Source organism: Sinohyriopsis cumingii, chromosome 4 (genome assembly GCF_028554795.1).
Source record: "Sinohyriopsis cumingii isolate HCF-2022 chromosome 4, ASM2855479v2, whole genome shotgun sequence".
Classification (NCBI taxonomy): Eukaryota; Metazoa; Mollusca; class Bivalvia; order Unionida; family Unionidae; genus Sinohyriopsis; species Sinohyriopsis cumingii.
In genome coordinates, this window is record NC_142964.1 from 83,702,253 (window position 1) to 83,725,998 (window position 23,746).

The 23,746-nt window shown below is 34.6% G+C and overlaps 1 protein-coding gene across 3 annotated transcripts in view; it reads left to right on the forward strand.

The window, feature by feature from the left end:
* The window catches only part of LOC149801566 (methionine aminopeptidase 1D, mitochondrial-like), a 52,145-nt gene extending 28,683 nt beyond the window's left edge, over positions 1 to 23,462 (forward strand). The window contains exons 7-8 of one of the 3 annotated variants that reach the window (XR_016420682.1): positions 16,139 to 16,886; positions 17,986 to 18,119. Coding sequence is in view for 2 of the 3 variants with exons in the window: in XM_089955787.1 (XP_089811913.1) it covers positions 17,986 to 18,128 (143 nt within the window). In the remaining variant the exon portion in view is untranslated. Of the gene's footprint in view, positions 1 to 6,305; positions 6,540 to 16,138; positions 16,887 to 17,985 lie in introns of those variants that run through there. The other 2 variants (XM_089955787.1, XM_089955788.1) reach the window with 2 other exon arrangements.
* The last annotated feature ends 284 nt before the right edge of the window (positions 23,463 to 23,746 follow it).

Consider the following 23,746-nt stretch of genomic DNA (forward strand, 5'->3'; position numbering starts at 1 on the left):
ATGTTACATGTTCTGTTGCTACAAATTGGTTAGCACAACAGGCAATATGGCAAATTATCTACCACCACCTAAAAAAATTCTGCATGCACATTTTGATGTCAGCACTTTTAATGAAGGTAATCAAGCAGATATTTTGTTTTTGCGACACGATACTATTAAAATTGGTAGACATCAATCACATACATACAAATACCCGTTAACTGTCGTCGATTTTGCAAGTAGATATCAGGAAGCAGAACCATTATCAACTAAAACAGCAGCTGAAGTTGTATCTATTTTTGGACGAATTTATCAACAAGGATCCTTACAATGTCCACAGTTGTTACAGGTTGATCCTGGCAAGGAATTTCTTGGTGCAGTATCATCTCTGCTGAAAAAACGTAACATCAAAATTAGATGAGGACATACTGCAATTCATTGTGATCAGGCAGTTGTTGAATGATTTAATTGAACACCAGCTGAGCGGTTATTTGGATATCAATATGCAAAGGAAATAATTCAGTAAGATATAAGATTCCATGAATGGGTTGCAAGATTATCAAGTGTAATAGCTGCATTAAATAATGAAATTACTAGTGCAATTTCTATGAAACCCATTAATGCAATTGCAAAAAACATATACCAGTACAACGACATGACTTTTCAAAACAACCAGTACTAGATAATGTTACTGAAAGATATTTATATGAACCTGGTGAACTTGAAGGTGGTAGAAAAAGAATGACTGATCCTATTGGGAGTATTACGACACATAAACTTTCTAGCTTTGTAAGATCCACAGGTAGACCTGCAATCTACAGATTAAATTCAACTGCTTCTCAACATGGATTTGTATGCAAGCAGTTATAAGTAATTCCTGAAGATACACCATTATCACCACATTCATATTTGTAAACTAGCACCTCGATGTCAATTACATTAAAAACATGTCAGCATCACATTTTTGCGTCTGTGACCAAGACTACTATTAATTCTGTCTATGGTAAATTGTCTTGAATTATTGTTTGAATATTGCCACAACATCACTGTGTTACAGCTTGCACAATGATTATTTTGCTGTTGTTTCAGTGTCATGATAAATTCAGCCTTGAGATCAAAGTCGCGCTTATTTTTTTTGTCACACTGTTATAACTAATTGTTTATATCATCGATAGTTTCCTGTATTTGATTATTACTTTCTGTGAAATCTATGACAATTCTCCACAGCTGAGATATTCTTCTGACTCGAGACACTGCAAGATAAACTAAGTTTGACCATTCGATACGATCAACAATGATCCAAACATTTGTACCAGAGATGGTTAATCCTTGTGATGAATGAAGGATTATCCTAGCGTCTATGGAGTTTTGTCTGTAGTTATTGTGCTCTCAAAAACACTGACAGGAACTGAAACAATGTCATTTAATACAAGATTTTGTTTCTCTGACGATCCTGTATGTCAGTGTCAATATTTTGTCATCGCATATCTGCTGATTGATAACACAATAGTATGGGTAGATTTGAATTTTTTTTTTTATGTAACATAAATAATTGTTGTTTAGTGTATTACAAACTATCTTTCTACTTGCCACTATCAAATCATTTGGTCTCCATAAATTCCAAAAATTGTTTATAGGAGTTTCTGAAATTATTTCATGCATTATTTCACATTGAATTTTATTTGTTTGTAGTCCGATTAATTTCTTAAACTCACTTAATTCTGGATCAAGTGCTCTATGATCATCAGTTATTTCTTCATAATAATCCACAAGTTTTTTCAGCCATTTATGTGGAGACAATCCAGCAAAAGGTGGTGGTTGACCATGATCGCCACACATTATTACAGCAGTATTTTTTTGTCAATAACCAATCAAGAATTTTTTTTAACATTTCTAATGAAACAGTGCATATTTCATCCCAAACAATAATCCTTGGAATATATTTCTCGCCCATTCATTCTTGAGTCCATTTATCTCCCTTCCATCAAAAGAATTTATGATAAGTGCATGATTTAATATTTCTTTCATTCATTTCTCTTGCGAGTCAATGTGTAGATGTTAATACAACTATATCAAAATTCTGAAATAATTCAATCACACGAGTTGTTTTACCAGAACCGCCAGGTCCATTGAGATAAACAATCTTATTTCTTGTCACTTGATCGTATACAGATGCTGCTGATGACAGTTTTGATATTTGATTTTTTGGTAATAAATATCCTTAATTTCAATGTCGGCAGATTCAGAATAATTAAGTATATTTTCTTGTTTTATTCTCCATTCACCCTATAATGCATAAGTGCCAGTATGTAGTTGTTCTAGAGATCCTGTATTTTTTATTGAAATAAAATGAATCCATAGTGACTCTGACAGCAAACTCAGAAACTCTATTTATCATTGATAATATATTTATCAAAACGTACGCGAGCATTTAAGATCTTAAATGAGCAAACTATGGTGACTCACCATCAATATAACTCACAATTGTACCTAATTTAGTTCCATCTGATAAATTAACATTCCTTCGACTTATAAATGGGTTTCTATTCATTGTATCAGCAATTATAAAATCGAGTTCAGCATCATCTATAACTAATCTTGTACGATGTCGTTTATGATCATATGCTCCTCCTTGGGTGAATTGTCATCATCAGAATATTTCTTTTGTTGTAGTAACCAAACTTGTTTCTGTGAACTATAAGATATAATTGCTTCACATACAATCAATGATATTAGTATTTTTACATCGAACATATATCGTAATAATACTGTTAATGTCCACATGTTTTCTGAAGAGTGTGTGCCAAACCAGACATAACAAATCGGATGAAGATCTCCAGCAAACTTAAATGACTCGACACAAGCAAATCCAGTCAGGTCAAAATCTGGTAATGGTCCATTTATTGACACTCTGGTCATCTCGTGTGTTGGAAGTCCACATCGCTCAAAACACTTAGAACACTCTCCCATACCAAGAAAACTTCTAGGATAACATGTAACCATAGCAACTGAGATAACATCCTTATAATCATAGGCTTCCAAAAAAAATTCTCTCTAGCAAAATGAGCCATGAATGATGGAATTGTAAAACAATTACTGAGTAACTTTTCATGCATGACATCGTCATGGGTGTATTTTGACGCAATATCTTACATTTCTTCATGGAGAGATTCTGTGCGATAAATATCTCCATTAGGTCATACAAATTGATCATAGTTTCCATCATCGGAACTCTGAAATAACCATACTGATACATGGTCGTTCTTGCTTATTTTGTTAATAAAATGAAATATATCTCCTTGGTAAAATTTAACAATTCCATTTCGTGGAAATATTGTTACTGCATTAGTCAATGCATGCGCATTATGATCAATAATTTCAATCAAAGCTCCTTTTGATTTATACTTTGATTCATACAAAATCTCTGTTTATCGTTTTCATCATTATTGGAAATTTTAATTTATTTCCTAGCTCAGCGATATAGATGCTCCGGTATCTTTAACTATATCTGCCCAATCATTTATTATATTACATCTTTTATCTGTTGAACCATTTCCCCCGAGTTGAAATTGTAAAATGTTCCGTTACTCATTTGGCTACACAATTTATTTTCAAAAGTTTCATCAGCTTTAGATCATGAAAGCTGGGTTTATCATTCAGTAGATATATTGCATAAATAACCACGGTCACAAGATACTCTCTTTGATAATACAGTTTGTCAATACCAGTCAACATTCCTGGTTAGGAATTTTTACTTAATACGGCGATTATTTCATTATAAAGGACAGGGTCACGTTTGTCACTGATAATCCAGGTATCGTCTACTTCCTTAATAAACTTTACTCTGAAAAAAATATCTTTGTCTAGATAATTAATAATCGTTGCTGCTCATTCGTCATTCCATTGTAGCATCCATAACATTGGTGTTGCATATGATTTTTAATGTTGACCACACATGAGATGCATCATCATTGCAAAATTCTTTTTTAGCATTACGAATGCTTTTAATCAGAGTTTCCATCAGATTAAGCAGAGATCGTCTTCATTGGTCAGGGGTTCTTCTATCAAGATCAAATCTATATTCAGAAGGCTTAATCTTAATCGCTGATAATATCTTAAATTCATCCATAATATAATTTAGACAAATATGTATTTAAATTGAAATATATATTCAAAACAAGAATAAATGCAAATGGCTTATGATAGGTTCTACAACTCCCTGAAACAAAGCTTGCATAAACGAATTCTGTGGACTTCATTTAAAAAGTGTATCGAGAGGGAGTTCAGGACCTAAACCATGTTTTAAATGTGGTGTTAGGCTTAGAGGGAAAACGCAGTTGTGTGTGCAATGTGGTGGTAAAAAATAGAGAAAACTGAAAATATATTATGATTTTAAAAAATAATAATAGCTAGATTTTCAGAAGAATCATTTAGACAAATAATTATTTAAACAAATAATATTATTACATAACTGGAGCAAAAAGAATCTGTAAAACATCCTATCATCTAGAATTATGAAGCATCTCGTTATGGTATAATTGGGAACTGTCGACAAAAAAAACCTGGTTGGTAATGTCATTAATACTGGCTATCTCCTGATCAATACTAAGGGGAATAAATATTATTTCAGTCATAGGTTTGTTTACGAATGTTTTCGGAGGGTAATCAAAGATGGTCTTGTGATGGATCATATTAATGTTTAGAAACCCGATAATCAATCAATCCTCTCTGCGCCGTCTGGTGCTTGAGGTGACAGCAAGGGAGTACCATTTTGGTCTGTCGGCTGCTGTTATGGGGACGGTCTGCAGGGTGAGGCCTCTGGTCTTGAGTTCTCGCTCCATGGTTCGGCACCAGGTCTCTTTGGGTCTGCCACGGTTCCTTTTCCCCTGTGGAGTCCATCTCAGTGCCACCCTTGGTAGTGAGTCAGGGGGCATTCTGCAGACGTGGCCGAGCCATCTCCATCGACGAGTTGCAATGGTCTCAGCGATGGTGCTTGCGCCCGCTCTGTGCCGGAATTCCTCGTTCGAGATCATGTTTGGCCAGAAGATCCTCATGATCCGTCGCAGGCACTTGGTCTGGAAGACTTCGAGCTTGCGTTCTATGTTAACAGTGGTCTTCAGACCCTTACAAAAGGACGCTCAGCACGTTGCTCTTGAAGATACGGATCTTCGTGTAGGCACTGAGGTTTGTTGTCCTCCAGATGAGCTTCAGCATTGTGAAGGCCTGGTTGGTCTTGCTGATTCTTGTGGTGACTTCCCTTGTGCAATCTCCATCCGTGGCGACCTTGCTGCCCAGGTACGTGAAACCCGATAACTCGTTAGTTAATTTGCAAGCCATTACACAAAGCCAGAACAGCCTATCTGGTGGTACTGGTAAATATTCAAAAGTTGCACAACTTGTTAAGTGTGTAAATACAGAAACTGGTGAAGAAATAATATTTCAATCAATGAACGCAGCTGGAAAATATTTTGATATTTCAATGCGTTCGGTAAAATATGTTGCAGATAATATTACCAGATCTGCTTTTTCGAAGAAATATTAACAAAAAATAACTTTTCATTATTGTTGAAGGGAGATACCTCAGTCAAGTTAAGCTCTCTCCGGTAGAGTAATTAAGTAGTTATCTCGCTTGTTACTGTGTAATTGACCGTATCTTTTGTCATCGTAATTAATTATATACAGATATTCAGTAATTTAACCATCTGTTTGATAATTAGTATCAGTGAGGTAATATAATTTTATAATGGTTACAAATAGTGAAAGGTTATTTACATCTTAATTTCGTCTCCCTTGACAGAGACAAGGTAGAAAATCAATCGCCCGCTTTGTAATGCAGTAGTTATTTTTAGATCTCTCAGTTATACAGAAATACATATATTTTAAACCTGACTTAGTCACAGGCAGAAATATATACAATATATGATTACTTTAATACGAAGTGTACTGAAAAATGAAAAATAAATCCACGCTGTAGTTATTATAATAATCATTTGTAGGAAATCCGGCATAGGCAACTTCTTAATAATTTCTGAAACATTTATCTATAAGGACGGAACATAGCACAGTGGTAGCTTGGCTAATTCTCATACTCGAGGGTTGGCGTTCTAATCCCAGTGACTGGCAAACTCTCAACTTTGGAGATAATCGCGAGTTTTCATTAAAGTGGGGGCTCCAAGCCCCAAAAAGATTTCATGTACACCTCCTTACCACGTTAAACAACGTGGTGAGTGCGTTTTCCCCTCTCCCCGGGGTTTGATATCGGGTATGTGCATGAAATTGAGAGGCCTAGACAACCCTCTAAAGATCTAAAATTTCGTTTCGTCTAGAAATTCGCTGGGTGGGTGTCTATGCAGTTCGAGCCTCCAAAAATAAACCGTAGCGTGATGTGAGCTGTCAATCTCACTGAAGAGTACCCCACACGAAAACAGTAAGAAAGAATGTCAACCAAAAAGAAAAGCCTCGTGAGGTGCCAAGAAGACCATTAGAAAGATCTCACAAAAGGACCCTATGGAAAGGATCAACGGCAAATATGAAGGGACCACATGAATGATAACCGCTCATCATGCTGCGGTTTAAACATTATATATATATATATATATATATATATATATATATATATATATATATATATATATATATATATATATATATATATATATATACTTTGATAATGTTAATGTTATTAATTATTAGCTAAAAATGAAAATATGACGGTATAAAAATTGAACCTGATCCAGAAAAAATTATTTGTGATTTTTAATCATTGCAAACACGAAATTTCGAAGGCAGTTATACACTACCAGCAGAGTACAGATTTATTAAGCTCATCCAACAATCTATGTTTCAATCTTTGGCATGGTTAAAGATACAGAAGTTCAGAAATTCGTATCTCTCACGTGCGATTGAAAAAATTAGATCAGAATTAGCTGACGAATATGAGAAGAAAAAGATTAATTATATGCGCATGAGGCAGTTGAAAAAGTTTGTCAGATCGTGAAAGTGAAAGTACTGTTAGTGACTGTATTACTAAGGGGGATTGTGAAAGTGAAAGTAGTGACAATGAAAGTTATGGCAACAGGGATCCCTGTCGTGGTTAGTGAAAGTTAATATTTATCCTTTGTCAGTTTTTTTTTTTAAAATTCAGATTATTTTTATATTCAAATTATACTATTTATTTGATGTCGATTTTCTTAGAAAAATCCGAGATTTTAGTGAATTTTTTTTCAAAATTCATCGTTTTTTCATTGATTTTAGTCTATTTTCAGTTTAAAAACTCAGTTAAATTGCATATTTACGAAGGGTCAAACCTCACGCGATTCTCTAAATGATTTTAGGATTTATCGATAAATTTTCTTGAAACACAGTCCAAAGTAATGGTTTTGTTTTACTGAATTATGTCTGATTTTGATTGTTTTATGAGCAGAAAAAGAAGAATTTATCAATAAATCGTTAAATCATTTAGAGAACTGCGTCAGGTTTTACCCATCAGATTACAAAATCTGATTTTCACAATTTCGAGTACCTATCAAATTACAAAATCTGACTAGTTTTTCTTATTTTATGTACTATTTACCGAGAATCATTATTTTAAAAACATTCTGTTATAATCTCACGAACGTGAAGATCTATGATCTTGCATATAAATTAATATTAAGAGTTTCTTGTCTTAAATTAATAAGGTGTCTGGTCTGGTCAGTAAGTTTGGAATGATTTCTTGATAATAACTGATTATGAGAACATAAATAAACCGGATTAATGGGTTGTTGTACAATCAAATATCCAGGAGGTACTTGTGGTGTAGATGTATACAGAATATGTCCTTGCTGAGCCTGATTGGATTTTTCAAGATCGATTTGATAGCTGCCATCAGTTTCATCACATACAAGATTAACTGCAACTGTTGATGTTATATAATGATTCCTGGTGAAATATGATGACTATTGTTATGTCTGAGAATATGTAGCTAATATTTTGGGGAAATTTTCATTGATAATATTACTGACATTTCTTTTTAGTCTGTCGGTTTCAAATCCTGGTATTACAAACATTGGTAATTTATGTTATATTGTGGTATTGCAATCTCTGCCTTAATTATGTGCTCAATACTTTTTTTATTAATATAGTCAAGGTCTGATAGAACTTGATATAAATGTTTTATTGTTTCAGTGATTTTCTTTATTTTAGATCATCATTAGGATACTCCAGAATATAATTTTTAAATAGATTTACTAATGTCGTGGACATAGTTATGTGTTTATTTCTAATTTTATTAGTTAATTAATTTAATGTTTGTTTATTAGCAGTATAAAATCCTTCTACCGATCTGACCATAATAGTAAAATAGAGAACATAAAGATTAGGATGTAGTGGAGATTCTTCTTTGTAATATTTTGGAGTTGTTATAACTTTTTTCAACTGTAAGGAATTCATTTAACTTTGGTTCTGGTGGTCCTTGATAAACAGGCGAAATTTCAGGCCAGCTTAACACTGATCGGATCGATGATTGATAAATATCTACAACATGATCTGGTGAATTTATTTCTATCGCAGCTGATAATGTTGGTTCATGAACAGTAATAGCTATTTTTTTATTTACTTCCTATTATTAATTCTGTGCTGGAATTCATCATTGATTTGTTCAATCTGTTAATTACATGTGGGAATTTCGACTACTTGCCAATCAGGAGTTCCATCATCTTTATTTTTATATGAAAATACAAGCGAATTATTTGCTGGCAATCCACCAAATCATTTTGATCTGATATTTGGCCAGCTGTAATATACTCGTAATTGTGCTAGTGCTATTTCTTTCCCTGGAATTGCAGTTGGAAAGTTAACGCCTAATTCAGGATTATTGGAGCTTACTGATATCATTCTTGTTTTTGATGGGGCAGTATTAATTATGATTTGCTGGAGTAATTCGTTCGGCGTTGATATTATTATTATTATTATTATTATTATTATTATTATTATTATTATTTAAATCAAGTGTGGATTCTCTCACAGTCATTACTTCCTTGTAAATTCCCATCATCTGTGTAAATTCAAAATCTCATATTTTTCCATCACTAAGACTTGATGATATTAACGATAATAATTTGGAGTACGCTAGCATCACTGTGTGTAATTTTATTATATAATCATGTAATTTTGCATTGTGCATGTGCATATTTTTTGGCAATAATATGAAGAAGGCCAGCAATTGTTGTTGCAGCTGAAACACAAATTGTTACAACTGCTGGTGCCATCGTTAGCGATGGTGTTTTTGTTGACAATAATACACTGGTTCCATCAATAACAGCAGATGCCAAATACACAACTATGTGAACAACAACTATACGTCTGCAATATTTTTTACTTTTACTGTATACTCGTCAACGATATTTTTTAGTTTTGTTTGCCATTCACATGCTTGATTATATGTGTATTGTTGCGCTGCAGGTTGAACGTTGATCAGAATGTTCATTATACATGTATTTTAATTAGGTGGGAATTTGGCAACTAATTCAAGATACCAACAGTAAATCAAGCAGAGTTTTTTTTTCTTCTTCAGGTTTCACAGTAAATGTTTCCTCATCATTTTGCTTCAACATTAATAACATAAATCCAGGAAATCCACCTGACATCAGTGGATAATGACTTGAAATTGTGGTAGATATTGTAAATGTTGTAATGCCAAGTACTGAGTGCCTGTATATACAAGTAACCTCAGCACGATGTTTAATGGATTTATTGAGTAGTGACTATAATGTTTGTCCAGATGCTACTGTATATACTACACTGTTGGTTATTTTTTTTATATCAGAGTTTAATATCTATGGCTGGTGGACTTCCAAAAAATGCAGTTAGGGATCCATTTATGTTTCTATGAAAACTCATAAACAATTGTACTTTACTAGAATAATCAGTTCTAAATGAGGTTATTTCATTATTAACTGAAACTAACGATTTCATTATTGGAAAGATGTATTTTTTCATCACAGCATCATGCCTGAGTCAGGTTCTGCAAGATCAGTAATTTGTATATTAGACATATTGAGACAACCAGTCATTGTATCACCAGATTTTGTACTTGACCACGAATATTATCTAATATCATTGACATAATAACACCGGGTTTAATTTTTCCATTATTATCAAACACAGCTATGCTATTTTCAGTTACTCCATTAATTTTAACAATAATATCTTTCAATGAAAGATTACTTGTTTGTAATTTTCCTTGCTTATCCTGAAATACAACCACTTCATTTGGATCAAAATTTGCGAGATTTAATAATTCAGATATTTCATCACTAATCTGTTTACTTATATTTTCATGAGTTATTCCATCTGTTTTTTTGTTTTTGTTTAGAGGAAGCTCTTCCATAAATATCTACCATTATACTTTATGTGGTGGTAATGTTGATGATAACACAGCGTCGAGTACAGAAATGACTTAATGGCCACATATTGGCAGGTTGGTTATTGTTTGCTTTGGTAATGTTGAATACCAAATTGGAGTTTTTATTGTGTTTACTTAATTTATAAATTCTTTTGGTGGAGCCAACCCATACAAATCAAAATGAATAATTCAACATGGATCAATTGCGTATGCCACCCAATGAGTACCAGGACCAGAACATTTTTCAAGTTTAATACCGGTTTCAATATTGTTTGGTTGTTATGGTAGTTGATCATGCATAAAAACACCTCTAAAATTTTGGATGTTTAATTTTTTTTAGCAGCATCAAGTAAATCAAAATTTGACATAGGAAGAATTAACGAAGTGTTCCTGGAAGTCTTAGGCCTTTTCCTCTTTTTTTTAAATCCTTGTCCTGTTGCTTTCTTTAATGCCATCCCAGCAGCAGTTCCAACAGCACCAAGTGCAGCTGCTTTTGCAACAGCTGGGACTGCAGTGGCTATTAATACTCGTATATCTGCAAGAAGTGGAAATATACTGCCTGTTTTAATTGAGTCTTTAATGGCACTCACAGATAACCTGAGTTTAATGCCATTTTTTTTAATTGTTTGGCATCATTGAAATGCCTGAGTTGATGTACTGACAATGATTTTATTTTGACCATCTGTGATCTGATCTTTTTTTAGTGATATTTTCATTCCAGATCTGTGCTGAATTTGGTTGAAGCTTTTTAATCTGACCAGGAGTCAGACTGACACTAACATAATGATATGACATTATAAATATCATAAGCGATTTAATTACATGTTTTCTACTGGAGCATCAATAACTCTCATTCATCCACCAATAGCTTCAAGTAGCACTGTTTTGTCTGAGAGAATAACAGTGATTGCTCTGTAAACACCAGCAGGCAGTCAAGCTTCACGGGCTCAAAAATGTATATCAATGACAGATTGCCTGAATAAATCTAAATGTTCCAACATAAAGTATAAGATTGGATATAATGTTGTGAAATCCCACTGAGATAACTGCAAACTAGTGTCAACATTTTGATCATGCCCCATAAATGTCATCAGCTGATGATAAGCACATGCAACATGATTCTCATCAAAATTTCACAGACCTTCTTCAGAAGGTTCTTGATGTCCATTTATCCTTAGAGCAACTTCAGAAACTCCAATTGTGTCAAATATCATTGGACTTCATTTCTTTGAATCTATTCTAGCATTTTCCCTGAAATGCAATAAATATATGTTTTGGTGCAGAAACTCCTTGCTGTATTGCTATTTGCCATGTAAATAAACCAGCCGCATTACTTTGAACACTATCTGTAGTCATTTTCAACCATGATAACAATGATTTACCACCTGAATTCATATAAGCAAGTAGATTTTCTTCTTCAGCAAGCAATGGAGTCATTACTGGCATCCACAGTGACAGTTTTGTTAGTATTACTTTACCAGCACCAACTTCGTTGGGTCACCAGATTGCATCATTGTCAGTAGCTTTTCTTACAAGTACAGAATCCAAAGTTATGTGATAGTGAAATCACACATGAAAAATTTTCTTCTCCATTTAACATTGATCTTCATGCGGCAAATCCAAAGTTAAAATTTTCGTTCACTGATGTAACTGTGTCCCAAGCTGCATTTAGTCTCACGTTGCTACTCTTGGGGTGATCAGTTATATCCTTTGCAAACATCATTGACGGACCAGCTGACCTCGAGTAATCAGTGCTCTATCTTGCCAAACCCAATATCATCATAGGAATATCAACATTTTCTAGACACAGTTCAATATTTTTTCCATCAATCACATATATAGCACTGTTAAATAATGCCATAACACCATTGTTAACAAAACCAGGCCAATCTAAAAGTCTATATGCTGTATCATCTGCTTCAAAAATCTACCTTCTACTTCGATTCAACCACACTGATTTGGTACATGTACGTCAAAAGAATAATACTGATAATTGTGTATAGATTAATCTTTAAGAACTGGTGCATCCTTATCAAATGCTGGTTCGGATATATGCTTGAACATTTTATTATAATTATTATCATCTAACATGAAGACCACTTCCAGCTATTAAACTTGCCATTATAGTTTTATCTTTTTCTGACTGGGGCATATTAGCCAACTCGGTTAATTTTTTATTTGCAGCTTGATTTATTATTTTACTGATATTCGCAGGCATAATGTCAGTGCTGGGTAATTTTACTGGTTGTGGTTTTCTTGTACTAATCACACTAATCTTTCTTTGATTGTGAAAATGCTTTACCAGCAAGATTACCAATAGCACTGATACCTTTATCGCGAATAGCATCAATAGCTTTCATTGCTAATTGTTTTGCAATCGGTATTGCTTTTGGAGCTGTTCTCTTAAATAAACTTTGAACAACATCACCAAGTCCATCTCCATAAATCACTTTGTATGTTGGTAATCGCGAATTTACTACCCAACTATTGCAGATCCATGTTGAGCATTTTTTATATTACAAGTTGATTAATTAATTGTTTTCAGTCGCTGTAATAATCATCAACGATTTCATTAATGAGAGAATGATAAACATTATGATCCCGTAAATAATCTTCAGCAAATATCAGATATTTCATTAATAATTTCGGGAGAAATATTTCCTCAACGTTTTCCTCTGATCAGAATTTATATTGGCAAGAACTCCATCAGGACAAATTCCTAATTCACTTCCGGTTTTTGGACCAGAGTTTTGCATCTCTTTAAGTAATTAAGCAATTCTTCTTCTCATTGCAATTGTTCTTTTCTTTCTCTTATATCATTTTTAACCTCATTAAAATATATTTGAGCATCTTCACCATTATCAGGTCTAGAACCAGTTCAGATAAAAACTAGACTGTTAATTCAATCATTTACTGAGAAAGATCAACATATTCATGTTTTAAATATTTATCTCTTTCATCATAATTTACTGCAAGATCTATTCATTTTTCATGAGAGAAATTATATTTTAAATTGTCTAAAGCCTCAAGCGTAAATTTACTTTTTATTTCAGCTTTGGTTATAAGTTTTTGTTTATGTTGAATTTGTTCTCTTTTTCTTACATCTTCTTAAAATTTTTGAAATCAGGATTATCAGTTTTGAGAGAACTTTGCTTAGTAAAGATGAGATATACATCTTTAACCCAATCATCTTTTGTCCAAGATTTATCATAATTTGCAGCAATATCATAAACTTGTTCTTCTCTTGCATTCAACATAGCATTAAAACCTTTAATCGTCAATTTATCTTTAAGAGCAGCTTCAGCTTTTTGGTTTAGGTTGACTTTTAAGATGTTGCCCTATCGCTAAATATTTATTTATTTCATTAATATATGCAATATGATCAAAATCACCTGACCTACCTTGCTTCTTACCTCCTTTTTTTTCTTCAAAATATCCAGTTGTACCAAGTTTCTTTTGACACTGGCTTATTAGCATATTCAGGTTTTAAATATCTTTCTCTATAACTATAGCTCACAGGAGCAAATGAAGCTAAATCTGCTGCTGTTTGCTGTTTTCTTATTGTCTTGATAGCTTCTTCAGTAAATTTATTAATTGATTCAACTTTTTCTTTCTTTTCTTTTTCTGATTTTGGTTCTGGTTCTCCACCAACAGCGCCTTCAAGTATTTCTTCTTCACCAAGCTGAGGAGTTGGTGGAGATAGAGTGGCAGATATTCTGGCTGGAAGATCTCTTAAAATTCTTTTTGTCTGTTTGGTTCTTCTTGCTATCCTTTCAGTTTGCTCAGCAGTTTGTTTTAATGTTGGAAGAAGACCTTCAGTAATGTCTACAACTCTTTCAGTAACCTTTGTAACAGGATTAAAAAATTGTTCTGTACCTTCTGCATGTTCAGCTTGTGCTTCTTGTTGTTCTTGCAGTTCTTGTTTGCGAGCATCACGAACAGGAAGATATCTTCTAATTGCTTCTAATCTTTCTCGAGCTAATGTACTAGTATAAAATTCCATTATGGTATATAATAATGATTCAGTTACTCACATTTGTAGCTGCAGAGAAGTTGCAACCACAAATAAGTGTCATGGTGGGTAAACAAAATTTTGAAAAACATGAACGACAAAGATAAAGTAACAAAATAAAACCTAACCCAATTAGAGAAACTCTCGGTTTTAGTTAGAGGCTTCGGTTTGACGTTATTGACCCTTTATTTTTCAAAAATGGACCTTCCAGCAAGTAGTCTGTTCACCTTCTCTGCTGCTGAAACTGAACAACAAACTCACTCATTTTGCCTCTCCAGAACAGAGGTTATGGGTGGTGGACACATTCAGTCTGAGGTGGGATGTTAGTGCCCTTCCACTTTTTGGAGTAATCATACAGATTCTTCATAGAATCCAGACCTCCAATTCAGGGCTCTTCCTGGTCACTCCCATGTGGCCTTAGTGATCAGGATTCAACTGTCTCTAAGACCTGTTGTGTGACTGTCCCAGGGAAGTACACAGAATATGGGTCTGCTATCATCGAACAGATGGTGCCTCATGCACATCACTCCTCAAATCCTCAGCCTTTACATATGATTCATCTCAAATGATCTATCCACCAGGTCAAATTATCAAACAAAGGATGCAAAATGCATCTCTCAAGAGTTCAATGCAATCAGCCTCCAAGGTTTATGAGGCCAAGTGGGGAATTTTCTATTTTTGTTGCAGTAGGAAATAAATTGATCTTGTATGCACCCCTTTAACTTCAGTTGCCTGCTTTTCTTCTTTGTCTCTTCAAAAAGAAGATTGTTCACTATCCACCATTAAAGGTTATAGGGCAGCCTTCTCTAACATTCTTAAGTTCTCTGTGGGAGCTGCCAAAGGGTTGAATTCCCATTTTTCAGAACTGATAAGGTACTTTGAGATCCAGATACCAGTCTCTTGCTCGTTGATGCCAAACTTCTTGTGTTTCTTTGGTTACTATCTAAACCTCCTTATGAATATTTGAGTGAAGCTTCTATGAAGAACCTCATCTTTAAATTTTTTAATCCTCTTTGCAAAGGTGTGAAAATCATGCTTTATCATTTATTTACTATTCAATGGTAACTATGATTTGGTTTTTCTTCTTTGCCAACTGGAATTTCAGGCCAAAAGTTGGCTACCTTCGTTAATTCCTGTTCCTATTAAAATCTCCAGTCTGTGCTGCCAACAATCAACATAGACTCCTTTACTGAGTTTTACAGTTCTGTTTATTTAAATCAAAAGGGAAAGAAACATTTTTTTCTCCCTTTAAATGGTACTTTTTATATTTTGAGAGCCACCATCCCAAAGTGGATTGTTTGAACTATTAATGAGCACTTTAGCTTACCATAAAGAGAGAGATCTAATGAAAATCGAAGTCAATAATGTAAGGGTTATTGCTGCTTCTTGTTCCTGTTTTAATCATTCCAATGGATAATATTATGAAAGTCAAATTCTGGTATTCTTGCATCAATTTCAAGTCATTTTATCTTTGATCAGTAGTGGACCAGAGCTTGTAGTATTTGTACTTTGAGTTTAGAAATATCAGCCCAACAAGTTCTCAAGTTCTCAAGCTATCCTGCTGACATCAGTGGTTAGATTGCTTGACAGCTAACCTTGGCCATCACCTTCAACAGCTTACAAATTCAGCAATGCAGTAATAGCTGGTAATTTATTACTGCTAATAAAATATAGTTTTGGGGGAGTACAAACTAATATTAGTTATGTGGTACTGCTACTTTTGCACCATTTTTTCTTTAATCCCCAGTTCTGATTTCCTTCAGTCTCCATCCATGGCAGAAAGATCCTGACCCTGTTCTGATGCCCTTCAGTCTCCATCCAAATCAAAAAGATGCTTTCCCTGCTCTGGTGTCCTTTAGTCCCCATCCAAGACAGAAGGATGCTGTCCATGCTCTGATGTCCTTCAGTCTCCATCCAGGTCAGAAGGATGCTGTCCCTGCTCTGATGTCCTTCAGTCTCCATACAAGTAGGAGGATGCTGTCCCTGTTCTGATGTCCTTCAGTCTCCATACAAGTCAGAAAAATGCTGCCCCTGCTCTAATACCCTTCAGTCTCTATCCAAGTCAGAAGGATGCTGTCCCTGCTCTGATGTCCTTCAGTCCCCATCCAAGTCAGAAGGATGCTGTCCCTGCTCTGATGTCCTTCAGTCTCCATCCTAGTCAGAAAGATTCTGTCCCTGTTTTGATGCCCTTCAGTCTCTATACAAGTCATAAAGATGCTGTCCTTGCTCAAATGTCCTTCATTCTCTATCCAAGTCAGAATTATACTGTCACTGCTCTGATGACCTTCAGGCTCCATCCAGGTCAAAGATGCATAATATTCTGAGTGTTGGATATGGACTAAAACATCAAACTGGGTTCATGTATTGGAAGTTTGGAATCTTCTCCATTGGATAGTTTGATCATATGTTGTGTCTTTTATTCTAGACTACCATTTTACTTATTGGAGGAGGGAATAATGTCTTTTGACTGGTGATTAGTGATACAAAAGATAAGCAATGAATTAATAGCAGGTAAATATTGCATAGTTTTACCATCCCCCTCAAACTACATATTGTCAGACTGTGTCACTAACTCAGTGCATACATATAAGGGGACACAGTGCCCACATCAGCATCAGAATTTTCTACCACCTATGAAGTACATTATAAATATTTTTACATGTATTGCACAAATAGTGCTGATGGACTTTATAGCATAAATGGTTGATTTGATGGACAGAAGAAATAAAAGAAAGAGAAAAGAACCCAGTGCCATATAATGGTAGCATTCAGTATCACAAGCCTTGACTAGACTTGTGTTTGGTTTAGATCCCTTAGTGGCAGGTAAGAGTGATTAAATGAAACTAGGACTAGGTGACTGTGTCATCATTAAGACAGTTGTTTGTGACATGCACTAAAATCTGCTATGCAGCCTGTAGCATACAGCTCTACATTTAAGGAAATGGTAACCAGTCTTAACCTTCCCCTCAATATTTTGTACATATTAATCAGAACAATTTGTATTCCACATGTGGACTTTACTTAGTGATCATGGTACATATATCCAAGTCTTTAGTGTTTATATCTGGTTTTGCAAAACATCCATAGCAGTGTTGAAACATAGCATATATACATGTAAGTTGAGTCCAACTGCAGAGACCCAGATCTACCATTACATAATGGACTGGCAAATCTGGGTCTACGTCGTTTGTTATGAGTAATCAATAATACAAACAAAGGCACATAATGTGGATCTTTGTTGTTTGCAATTTGCCTTGACTTATAAACAAGCATATACATTATTTTGCCTAAACACTGGCTGCTGGTCCGGTTTAACTGAGTTTTTCATTCCAGTGCATTTATATAGTAAAATCAATCCATGACATAGAAGAGTTAACTCAGATCAGGTTTTTACTAGATAAACATGTACAATAATTCTTGCTTCACTTATTTAGTTCTTACACCTCAGAACTTTCTACTGAAGCTGTCAGGATTTGGCTTAATTTTAAGATTCTTGTACTCCAGTATTTTGATTTTAAAGAAATATGACTGTGTGGAGTTGAAATTTACTTGTTGGATTCGTAGACATGTTTCTCATATATACAGAGATGCTTATCCCTTTGTCTTCTAGAACCAATACTGTCAGAGGGATCCTATGAGATCACTGTTTTGTCCGATGGATGGACAGCAGTGTCAGTTGATGACAGTCGGTCAGCACAGTTTGAACATACAGTCCTCATCACAGCAGATGGAGTGGAGATCCTTACTGAATGACAAATCACTGATACAGTCCTCATCACAACAGATGGAGTGGAGATCCTTACTAATGACAAATCACTGATACAGTCCTCAACACAACAGATGGAGTGGAGATCCTTACTAATGACAAATCACTGATACAGTCCTCATCACAACAGATGGAGTGGAGATCCTTACTAATGACAAATCACTGATACAGTCCTCATCACAACAGATGGAGTGGAGATCCTTACTGAACGACAAATCACTGATACAGTCCTCATCACAACAGATGGAGTGGAGATCCTTACTGAATGACAAATCACAGATACAGTCCTCATCACAACAGATGGAGTGGAGATCCTTACTGAATGACAAATCACAGATACAAATCATAACATTTTTAATATCAGAAAATTTTAATGAATCAAAGTTTACTGTGTGACATTATCTAAAGATATTACTAAATGTCTAGTACTTTTAAAATTTCTTACTGGTTATTATACTATGATTCTGAAGACTCTTCTCAGAGTCTGGTATTCAGGATAATACATTATGCAGTATTTTATTGGATTAGTCACTAGTTTTTTAAATAATTTTTTTTCTCACAAATATTTTCCCCATTACAAGATTTAACTGTGTAAGATTTTCTTTACCATTATATTGTTACAAATTTCATCATCTCCATTTAAATATATATACACTATTGGAAAGCAAAGACAAACTCCATGCAGATTTTATGATGCCTTTATCAGCACAAAGTAAGGCTTAAGTATCACTTTTCTGTTACGATGCTGCCAGCAGTTATTTTTATGGCAGATTCAACATTAATATTCATGGAACTTACAGCTTAAGTTGGTTGTCATAGGAACTCTTCTCTGAAGCTTCTCAGAAGCCATGGTATTTGATTTTAGATCTACTGGTTATAGACAAGATGAGACACTCTTCTGTGAAGCCATGTATTTGATTTTAGATCTACTGGTTATAGACAAGATGAGACACTCTTCTGTGAAGCCATGTATTTGATTTTAGATCTACTGGTTATAGACAAGATGAGACACTCTTCTGTGAAGCCATGGTTTTTTTTATTTTAGATCTACTGGTTATAGACAAGACAAGATACTCTTATGTGGAACACTGGCATTCGGTTTTAGGACTACTGGTTATAGACAAGAGAAGATGCTTTTCTGTGGAGTCCTGGTATTTGGTTTTAGGACTATTGGTTGTAAACAAGAAAAGACACTCTCCTGTGGAGTCCTGGTGATTGGTTTTATTACTACTGACAAGAATAGCTTTTACTATGCCATTTCATCTGTCTGTTGTCTGTCATCTGTTAGCACAAGATTAATATCACTAATTCTCTTAAACAACAGGAAGAATTTCTATAACACTTTACACACACATTTATCTCAATGTTAGTTGGTCTTAAATGAAAATGGTTACCCTTGAACATTCAATATGGCCACTATGGCAACCATCTTGAAAATCTTGTAACTTCTATTCCTCAGCAGAAAGACATATCAATATTGGGTTTTCAGAAACTGACCTCTTATGGTGTTTTGATGCTGATGAAATATCCAGTATGGCTGCAATGGTAGCCATCTTTAGAATCTTGTTATTGCTACATCACTGAATGGATTGTCATATCGACATATTGTTTTCACTGAAAGTAACTTCTTGTGATGTCTAAATTATCTTGAATGAAAATGGTTGTGATCTTACATCCAATATGGTTGCAGTGGCAGCCATCTTGTTATTACTACTCCTCCTCAGTGGATGGTCATGTGGACATGGGGTTTTTGCTAAAAATACTTACGATGTCTAGTTTGTCCTAAATGAAAATGGTACCCTTCACACTTGCTATCTGACATTCAATAAAGCTGTCACTTTAGCCATTTTGGAAATCTTATTGTCACTGTTTTTCCCGAATGGGTTGTCATATCAACTAAGACTTATAATGTCTATTTAGTACGAAATGAAAATGTGCTGATCTGACCTCCAGCATAGACACCAAATCTTGTTATTGCTACTAATTCAAAACAGATGGCCATAACTACATGATGATTTCCCCCAGAAGACTTCTTATCACATCTGTTTGGTCATAAATGAAAATGATGCTGATCTAATATACAAATAGATCCAAGGTATCAATCTTGAAAATCTTATTGTGGCTACATCTGCTAAATGGATGGCTGTAGAAACATGGAGCTTTTAAATTCATGATTTCTTGTGATGTTGAGATGGTCATAAATGAAAAGGGTGCCTTATCTGACAGTCAGTATGCTGCTTTGGTGGCCGTTTTGAAAATCTTGTTGTAGCTACTTCATATGAATGGACAGTCATAGCGACATGGGGTTGTCACTTAGTTTTCTCATGATATCTAGTTGGTCTGAAATAAAAATGGTGACAATCAGACAGGTATCTTGTTGACTTCTTAAGTCAAAGTTAAATTTCTTTCCAAATTTGCCACAATGGAATTTCTCAAAAATATTACAGATGGTTTCAAGACTCCTGGAAATTCTTTTTAGTCAGTAGAGCATCAGTCCCAGCAAGAGATTTCTGTTCACTTGATAAGGATTGCTCCCCTTAGCAGATCAAAGCACTTTAGTTGTCCCCCTCAGATTTTGCCACATCTTCCACAATGAAAAGATGGCCTTTAAAAAAAAGATGACACAATGGTAGAAATGTGCTTTTTTATTGTTGGACAGTGTGATCTTTGATCAGAGGTGGCCATTTTTTAAAAGGTTTAGTGATTATACAACAGCGTTTCCAAGTATTAAGTGGATTAAAGACACTGATAAAATACAGCAATATTAAATAATGAGTCCATTTTCAGATCTCATTTCAGTCACATTTGGAATACAGGTTTGTATCATTAAAATGTCAAAAAATAATGAGTGAGACCAATTCATATTAATGAGGTGATCTTCTGATTGGCTAGTCTTGCTACCAGTACTTGATGCCATATTTCTGTGCTGATTTTGATCTGACTTGGAATATACGCTTATATCATTCAGATCTCAAATGAGTTTGATGAGTGAAATACATGCCTAGAAAAACGGTGATCTTGCATCTATGGAGGCCATATTTCTGATCCAGTTTTGACCAAACTCTGGATAAAGGCTTATATCATTCAGATTTCAGATGAGATTGGTAAGTGAAATCCATGCACACTAATGACATAATTTGGCATCTGATTGGCTGAGTGTGTTACCACTGAGAAGGCCAAATATTATATTTGATTTTCATTAGACTTGGAATGTATACTAATATAATTAATATATTAGATGATTTCAGTAATGAGTGAGATCCACACATATTAATGAGGTGATTTTGCATATGACTGGCTGTGCTTCATACCACTCAGGATGCCATATTTTTCATCTCATTTTGATCAAACTTTAAATATAGGTTTATATGATCAAATTCACATATGATGGGATTCATGCATACTAATGAAGTGATCTTGCATGTGATTGGCAGAACTTATTAACATTTTATAGACTATTCCTGATCCAGTTTTGATTAAATTTGGTAAACAGGCTTAAATCATTAGGTAATTAGATGAGTGCAGTTATGAACAAGGGTCATGCATCTTAATGAGATATATTGTATCTGATTGGCTGAGATTGTTACCTCTCCATACATGTGAACATATTTCTCATCCAGTCTCTGTAAAACTTGGTAAATATATAGGTTTATATCTTCTAACACTTTGATGACTTTGATTCTGTGCAGGAGGCTGTGCAGCCACATGTTAAGTATGCCTTTAGAACCTTTTATGTTTATAGTAAAACAGGTACAATCAACATTATATAAACACCATGCTTACAGTGCAAAGTCTAGAAAAGTCTATTTTGTTATACAGAATGATTTACAATTTCACAAGCTCCCTCCCTCCTTAAAATCTTACACTTCCAATACATAACAAATTTAACTCATAGTTAGCTAAATTACCTTATCAGTTTACTAGACTTTGACATTTCTCAGTACCTCATAACAGTACAACTCATATTATCAAAGTACTAGAAAGCTGCACTTAAATTTCTATTTTCAGTGATAATATTTTTAAAAAAATGTTTTATCTTAAACATAAAGTTAAATAGTATTTCTGATAATATTAGCTAGTAATGATAGATGCCATTGATGTGGTACCTAAATTCCAAAATATGAAAGTCATTGAGCAAATAATTGTAAAAAATTTACAAATAATCCCTCCCCACCCACCAAAAAACGAAATTAAGATAAAGGTAAGATAAAATTAAGATAAAAAAGAATGAAAATGAGCCAAAACAAGTCCCATTCCATTAACTCTGCTCCCTCAGAAAAATTCCAACCCTTCCTAGAAGTTTCAGTAACTTTGTCTTTCCTGTCTATATGCCATATAGACAAAGTGAAGAAACTCTCACCAGTTGTCTCCCTTGCCACTGTTTTGTGCTGCTGTTGTGGGCTTTAAGGCCATTTTTCAGCACACGATAGGCTATGCATGGCAGCCAGTATTAATGGTGGAGGAAGAACCCAGGAAAACACCGGGAAGAACCAGTGACCCACGAGAAGCTACTGGCAAGTTTTCTCACATACCCACATTGGCCAAATCCAAGACTTGAACCCACGCAGAGGTGAGATGGTAGTGATCCGTAGCCATTGTCTGGTGTATAGACCAGTTGTTTAGGGGTTGTCCATTTTGCATGTATGCATGAAGGAGGGGGTTGAAGTTTGCCTTTGTGTGTGTAGGTGGGAGAGTAAGACCAAGTAGTACGTACACATAATAACACAAACTATATTATTGATACTATGAGTAAAACTCTGTGCCTTAGTTAACAACAAACAACCTATAGTATTTGCACACCTTCCTGTTTTTACCCCCTCCCCACTGGTTTTAAAAAGTAAAATCATGAAGGTTAGTCATTTCGTTCAACAGACTGTTGCCAGTGGTTCCTAACACTGTCAGCTTGTTGGCATTTGAAAGCAGATGGAAGCAATAGATGTAAACAAACATACAGACTGCTCACTTTCATTTTCTGGTTTCCTGAACAGTCCATTGCAGTCAAACTCTGTCATCTGCTTCCAATATTTGCAATGTCTAGTTTTAATATTTCTACAAGAATTTTAAGAAATAAAATGGACGAACTCTTGTACACATTTGTTCAAAGAAATTTAACTTATAAAATTCATGGAATTATTGAGATTATGAAATACAATGAATGATCACATCTGTTGCTTGAAAGCATAGACTTGCCCGTGCAAAGATGGTGACCATGCTACTAAAGAAACTCCTGTTTAATTCAAAATGCCAACAAGCTGACAGTGTATGGGACATCAGATATGAAACTGTAAATTGATGAATAAAATTACTAAGTTTGGTGTATATTTTGTATCCTTGATGTCTTTTGTTTTTAAATTAGATGTGGGGATGCTAAGCAACAGCATACCTACACAATGGGAAGAGGGGTTAGAAAAAGTACACCATGTAACAAGATGGGATGGGGGTAGAAAATTACTGATTTTTTGCTTACATACTAAATGGACAGCACCTTACCAGTTTAAACTTTGGGGGAGGGGGTCAAAATCAATCAGCATTGCCTCTCATAATCCATCAAAAATCAGCTTGAATTTTACATATCCATCTAGAAAATCATTAATTGTATCGGTTT